Source organism: Perognathus longimembris, chromosome 17 (assembly GCF_023159225.1).
Source record: "Perognathus longimembris pacificus isolate PPM17 chromosome 17, ASM2315922v1, whole genome shotgun sequence".
NCBI lineage: Eukaryota > Metazoa > Chordata > Mammalia > Rodentia > Heteromyidae > Perognathus > Perognathus longimembris.
Window position 1 is genome coordinate 6,103,975 of NC_063177.1, and position 6,209 is coordinate 6,110,183.

At 54.0% G+C, this 6,209-nt stretch overlaps 2 protein-coding genes across 4 annotated transcripts; one reads left to right on the top strand and one right to left on the bottom strand.

The window, feature by feature from the left end:
* Positions 1–318: 318 nt before the first annotated feature.
* On the top strand, positions 319–4,524 carry Slc25a35 (solute carrier family 25 member 35). Of its 2 annotated transcripts, XM_048366113.1 has the most exons (5): positions 321–1,213; positions 2,703–2,768; positions 3,167–3,319; positions 3,628–3,762; positions 3,918–4,524. In XM_048366113.1, exons 1-5 carry the CDS (start codon positions 839–841, stop codon positions 4,089–4,091), a joined length of 903 nt encoding a protein of 300 aa, XP_048222070.1. In that variant the 5' UTR covers positions 321–838; the 3' UTR covers positions 4,092–4,524. The 2 variants fall into 2 exon arrangements, with proteins under 2 accessions (XP_048222071.1, XP_048222070.1); XM_048366114.1 differs by lacking the exon at positions 3,167–3,319 and having other exon boundaries at positions 319–1,213.
* Rangrf (RAN guanine nucleotide release factor) lies at positions 4,491–5,986 on the bottom strand. 2 transcript variants are annotated; one of them, XM_048366115.1, is made up of 5 exons: positions 5,732–5,986; positions 5,528–5,644; positions 5,159–5,315; positions 4,994–5,079; positions 4,491–4,776 (listed from the first exon to the last, which is right to left on the bottom strand). In XM_048366115.1, exons 1-5 carry the CDS (start codon positions 5,806–5,808, stop codon positions 4,653–4,655), a joined length of 561 nt encoding a protein of 186 aa, XP_048222072.1. In that variant the 5' UTR covers positions 5,809–5,986; the 3' UTR covers positions 4,491–4,652. The 2 variants fall into 2 exon arrangements, with proteins under 2 accessions (XP_048222072.1, XP_048222074.1); XM_048366117.1 differs by having other exon boundaries at positions 4,639–4,776; positions 4,976–5,079.
* Between the last annotated feature and the right edge of the window lie 223 nt (positions 5,987–6,209).

Below are 6,209 nucleotides of genomic sequence, written 5' to 3' on the forward strand. Positions count from 1 at the left end.
CTGCACTCAGCCTTTTACCTCTGCCCAGGCACCCGAGACCCGGCTCCTCCTCCCCGCCAAAAACAGCCTCCCCCCGCCACCCCACCCCGCGGCCGGGGTGCCCCGCAGCCCAGCCCGGCGCGCCCGCGCCCCGCAGCCCAGCGGGCCTCCGAGGCCCCCAGCCCCGGGGTGGGGAGAGTTAAGGCCTGGAGGCTCGTCACCGGTTCCGGGGAAGATTGCCGAGGGCTCCTCCCATTGGCTAACTCCCTGCCTCTGCGCTGATTGGCTGCGGCCCCCCGGGCTGCGGCCGTCCGAGGATCCCCATTGGCAGAGGAGTGTGGCGGCCCGGCCTCCCAGGACTACCCGGGCCCGAGGTGCTCGGGCTCTCCGAGCTCCTAGGGAAGCTCAGCCCCGTCCAGGGTCCCGACTTCTCTCGCGATCCAACCCAGTGACTACCTCGAGGACACCCGCGGATCCCGGATCCTTTTTCTCCTGCCGGTTTTATTTTTTCTGCCTCTCCACCTTCCATATCTCAACTCTGCGTTTCCTTCCGCTACTCCCCGGCTCCCTGCTTACGAAGGCTAACCTCGTGCATCCCACCTGTCACCTCCTGACTTCTGCCCTCCCTTGACCCTGGAGCTCTTGACCTACAGAGCCCTGCCATATCTCACCAGACACTCCTACACTCCTCTCTCTTGCCAGCTTCTGACTCCCGAATTCTAACTAACCCTTCACTCCTTGACATTTGACCCTGACACTTGATTTGAAACTTCTAAATTCTTCTTGCAGCCTGGGCTGCGGAAACCAAGTCTTCACCTGCCTTCAAACCTCCTCCCTCGCTTCCCTTTTCTGGCCAACCATGGACTTCTTGATGAGTGGTCTAGCTGCCTGTGGGGCCTGTGTGTTCACCAATCCACTAGAGGTTGTGAAAACCAGAATGCAGTTGCAGGGAGAACTGCAAGCCCCAGGCACCTACCAGCGACACTATCGAAATGTCTTCCATGCCTTCTTCACCATCGGCAAGGTGGACGGCCTGGCTGCGCTGCAGAAAGGCCTGGCCCCTGCTCTCTTCTACCAATTCCTGATGAATGGCATCCGCCTAGGCACCTATGGGCTGGCTGAGGCTAAGGGCTACCTGCACACAGCTGATGGCACCCTGAGTCCGGTCCACAGTGCAGCAGCTGGGGCCCTGGCTGGAATCATGGGAGCCTATCTGGGGAGTCCCATCTACATGGTAAGGAGAGAGAGGAGGTCTTACCTGGGGTCTTCAGGGCAGAACCTTGGTGTAGTGGAGGGCCTGCCCTTCACAAGAGCACGGGTGGCAGGGTGTTGTCCCCTTGCAAAGCAGGGGAGGGTATTACAAAATTGCTAGTACATTTTAGGGCCTTCTGATCTGCCCTATGTACACCCACCCAGTGCAAATAGTCATATGTGTTGAAGAAGATTATGGACTTCAGTCAAGATTATGGGAATCAGTCTCCCTGCTACTCATAGCTTGGATTTGAAAATTACTCACTGTAGCTGGGTGCCAGTGCCTCACACCTATAATCCTATCTACTCAAAGGCTGAGATCTTAGAATTGCTGTCTGAAGCCAGCCCAGGCAGGAAAGTCTGTGAGACTCTTATCTCCCAATTAACCATCAAAAAGCTGAAGCAGAGCTGTGGCTCAAGTGGTAGAGTGTCAGCCTTGAACAAAAAAGCTAAGAGATAGCTCCCAGGCCCTGAGTTCAAGCTCTAGTACAGGAGAGAGGGGGGGGAGGGGCAATAAAATTATTCATTGTTGAACTTCAGTTCTTCAGTTGCCACACCTGTGAAATTGAGATAATTTCAGTAACCTTTTTGTGTCGTCATAGGGAGGACTGGGGGAGACAAATGAGAGCACTAGCACAAATCCTTAAGCATTTAATAGTAATGCTTTCATTATTTGATGCTAATGTTTTATGTTATTATTTTGTGCTATGTATTGAGGTTGGATTTGTGGAGGGGAAGCTAGGGATTTAAGTAACATACATCAGTGATTGTAGGGATCTGGAAGGGCCTGGACATCCCAGAATTACAATTTCACAGTATGCTCTTTTGGGTTATCAGATATAGGTCAAGGGCTGGGAGCATGCGGCCCAGAGAGGGAAAGTGACTTCCTCAAGGTGACACAGCTGCTTATTGTTGAGGCTAGGCCATGCTTAGTGTAGCTAAGAGAGTGAGAAGCATTTTGTTTTGTAGAAGAGCCAACCTAGTCTCACTTCTAAGGTATTCAACTTAGGGACAGTGGCCTCTTCAAAATCAGCTATGGACCCTGGGAGCTAGAAAGTTCAATGTGGCCAGAGTCTAGCAGGGCAATCTGGTTGAGGGTGGTAGCTGGAAATCTGACCTGAGAATAGGAGCTGGCATGAGAGGCTGAAACCCAGGTCTTACTCAATACCAGTCTTAGGAAATGTTGTCATTCTCCAATCTCACCATCCCCTTACCCCCAGTCCCAAGGGAAGGAGGATGTAAAGGGGGAGGGGTATCTTGCAGTGCTAGGAGATCTGTCCCCTGGGACTGCAGCCAAGGGACACAAAGTCTCAAGACCAATCTGCTAAGTGGGAACAACAATAATTATCAGATTAAAGGGGGTATTCATTGCTTAATACCCTGGAAGAAGTATGGGGGAAGGGTCAGGCATTTGGACCCCTATGGTGGGCCAATGGTCACTGGGGTACAGGTTGTGATATTTTCTCTTCCAGGTGAAGACCCACTTACAGGCACAAGCATCCTCTGAAATTGCTGTAGGGCACCAATATAAGCACCAGGTGAGGGTTTCCCCAAACCATTATACCTGATCACCCTCTCCCATTTTTCCCCAGCTTTCTGTCTGCCCCTAGCTACTCCGACCCTGACCACTAATCTGTACAACATTAATTCAGGCCCACCTGGACCATCACAAATCCTTCTTCAGATCTTCTGCCCATTTCTCCTGCCCCATTCTCTCAATCTGTTAATGTCCTCACTTCCCTATATTCAGCCCCTACTCTGGGATGGGGAGGGGTGGCAAATACTGAGGACCCGTTTTCTCTGGCTTTAAGCCCACAACGAATTGGATGTTTGAACAATCGGTGCCTATTAAGGACTGATCCTTGACAGTGTCAGTGGTGACAGCCCCTGATGCTGGGATGACTGAACCCCACCCCTATGGTCTTCCCCTCACCAGGGCATGTTTCAGGCACTAACGGAGATTGGCCAGAAACATGGTCTGGTGGGGTTATGGCGTGGGGCCTTGGGAGGCCTGCCCAGAGTTGCCGTCGGTTCCTCTACCCAGCTGTGCACCTTCTCATCCACCAAGGACCTCTTGAGCCAGTGGGAGGTACTTCCTGGGAAGGGGTGGGACCTTCCTGGAAATGGGGTAGGGGTTGGGCAAAGGGAGGTAAGGGAATGGTGTCAATATTCAGATGCAAGGGACCAGCAGTAGAAGGGTTTGGGGTTCACTGACTCCTCAGATTCTTCCCAAGATTCTCTAGTCACTTCCTCTTAGAAAGGGGTACTGGAACCCTCAGAGCATGCTGGCCTTCCTCCCTCATATTGTTATCATACGAGTGGGGTAGAAGCAGGGCCTGTCCTGCCCTAGGAGATGAATGATTGGCTATAAAACTGATCTTTTCCTCTCTCCTGCAGATCTTTCCTCCCCAGAGCTGGAAGGTGGCTCTGGCAGCTGCCATGGTGAGTGGCATCGCTGTGGTCATGGCCATGACACCATTTGATGTGGCCAGTACCAGGCTCTATAACCAGCCCACAGATGCTCAGGGCAAGGTAAGGGAGTGCTCTGGGGTGCAGGCAGGCAGGGAAAGCTGGGAGGAGGGGGAGAAGCAGACTGTGGGTGTAGGAGGGAGAAGCTCAAATGCAGTCTACAGAGATGAGGCCCCTGCTGGACTCTGACAAGTTCCTTCCCCCTCCAACATGTCCAGGGCCTCATGTACCGGGGAATACTGGATGCTCTGCTGCAGACAGCTCGGACCGAGGGCATTTTGGGCATGTACAAGGGTATAGGTGCTTCCTACTTCCGCCTTGGGCCCCATACCATCCTCTCCCTTTTCTTTTGGGACCAGCTGCGCTCTCTCTACTATACATACACTAAATAACAGCCACTCCTCCATGTGCCACCAAATTGACACTTTATTGGATACTTTTGCCTTCACTACTATGCCTTGGTAACTACGAACCACATGACTTTTCAGCCGTCTAAGGGAGGAGAGCCAACCCCACTCTCTAGCTATTCTCTCAGGGTTGAATCACTACCAAGTAGTAGTTTCCTTTCTTTCTTTGGGTGTTGTTGCTTTAAACCTTCCCACTCAACCCCTTGTATCCTCCCCAGCCCTCTCTCAGGGCTGAACCAGTCACTCCAAAGTGATTTCTTCCCTGTTTCCACTGCCAGCCTTGGGTTCCTCTTGTTCCCATGCACAGCTTTAAACTTTACCCTGTAAGACCAAAGGGAATGGAGAAGACCCAGGTATCCTGTTAATTCAAAGTCACAGTAATTATATTGGTTATAAAGCAAGTTTATTTCTACAGAGAGGAGGTGTCTTATGTTTGTGCACAGAGAAACAGTAAAAGAAAACCCAGGTATTCACCTCTTTTTCCTCCACCCTCCCAGAAGTGGGTCCCTAAATTTTCCGCAGCATCACACAATGCTTCAGGAATCTTTACTGAGGACCAAAGATGTTGGGATCGTGAAGGGTCAGACTGGTCACTAGTTGTTCAAAGTTACTCAGGCTCCAGGGTGGAGGTGACAGATTTTCAGGACCAAGAGATGACCTGTTTTCAGTTCTTGGGGGTTGGAAAACAGAAGAAGAGAGAACACCATCCAGGACTGAGGTCTGGAAGATCCCACTTCCAGATCCCTAGGACCCACAGTGATCCCAAACCTCTGGCCTACTCCGTCCTCCTTGGAGGACCCCACCAGCACATCTCCCTGCTCTGCCCACCCAGCCTCATTGTCCTGGAGGCCCAATCATAACATTCCCACCCTTTCCTTCCTCCTTACGGGGGTTGGTTGAAGGTGAGCAAGAGATCAGTTTGGTACTGGGGCAGCCGAAGCAAAGCCTGATGTAGTGTCACATCCTTGGCTACCTAAAGGGATGAGTCAGGATGTTTATTTGGACCCTTGAAGCCACCCCATCCAGGAGGTCCTACCCTCCTAGGCCCTCACCTGCTGGCTCCCTTTAGCTATCTGCTGTTTCCCAGAGAGGAGCCAGGCTTCTTGGCAGCAGCCCCTCAGGGCCAGGTTCTCCAAAGTGAGGGGCTGCACCGACTCCACCTGCTGGATCCTAGCCCCCTGAACGCAGCCGACGTCCTCAAAATGGTACCTGGAGTGGGAGAGAAGGGTCAGGTCCCTCGATGCCCCACCCCCGCCTCTGGGCATGTTTAAGTCTAGGTCTCTCACTTCTGGCTTTGGAAGTTCTGGTGGAGGGGGGGGGGAAAAAAAGCCCAAACAAAGAAACAACAACAAAATCCCCGTCCAGCCGCAGGCCCCGCCCGCTTCCTGGGCCCGGGCCGCCCCCTGGCCAGCCCTCCGCACCGGGCGGCCGCTTCGCCCCGCACGTGGGCCTGCAGCTCCAGAAGTTCCACGATCAGGCTCTGGTCGGTCTCGGGATGGCAGAAAACTTCTTGATTGTCCGGAACCGGCCGCAGGTCGCTAGAAAACGAGGCGAGGTAGACCCCGGTGACTCCAGCTTCTTCCCGCACCCCCCCGGTGGGCTCCACGGCGCCGGGACCAGCTCACCTTACATCGATAGCCCCAGGAGGGAGGATGACGGAGAAGGCGCCCCCAAACAATGGGAAGTCTCTTGTGGGTTCCATGGTCCCGGGACTAGGGTATGAAGATTAAAGGGTTTTTTAAGAAACCCATCTGGGGCTTCGCTGCACCCCCCCCCCCCCACGCCCACACCCCCAGGGTCTCGAAGCCGCCGGGTCCTCTCCGTTTGCTCAGTTCCTGGATCTTTAAGATTCGGCCCCGCCTCGTGGCCAAGATGACCAATCAGCGCCCGCGCTATGAGGGCGGAGCCAGACCGCTCCGCTCCCGGCTGCGCGGCTGGGCGGGCGCGGAGCGGGACCTTAGCGGGTCTGGATATCGGAGTAGGGATGCAGGATTTGTGACGCCCGCCAGACTCCTCCTTTTAAAGGGGTCGCACCTGCTAAGAGGGTCACTTGGAGTCCTTCTTAAGGACAGTTACCTATCTAAGGCTCCCGTGCCTCGGTGG

Bases quoted from the DNA above. Each gene is read 5' to 3' on its own strand.
- Slc25a35 (XM_048366113.1), top strand. From the start codon at position 839: ATGGACTTCTTGATGAGTGGTCTAGCTGCCTGTGGGGCCTGTGTGTTC. The intron at 1,214-2,702 runs GTAAGGAGAGAG...TTTCTCTTCCAG, and splicing joins TGGGGAGTCCCATCTACATG to GTGAAGACCCACTTACAGGC. The intron at 3,763-3,917 runs GTAAGGGAGTGC...CAACATGTCCAG, and splicing joins CCACAGATGCTCAGGGCAAG to GGCCTCATGTACCGGGGAAT.
- Rangrf (XM_048366115.1), bottom strand. From the start codon at position 5,808: ATGGAACCCACAAGAGACTTCCCATTGTTTGGGGGCGCCTTCTCCGTC. The intron at 5,316-5,527 runs GTGCGGAGGGCT...CTCCCACTCCAG, and splicing joins CGGGGCGAAGCGGCCGCCCG to GTACCATTTTGAGGACGTCG. The intron at 5,080-5,158 runs GTGAGGGCCTAG...TCATCCCTTTAG, and splicing joins TAGCTAAAGGGAGCCAGCAG to GTAGCCAAGGATGTGACACT.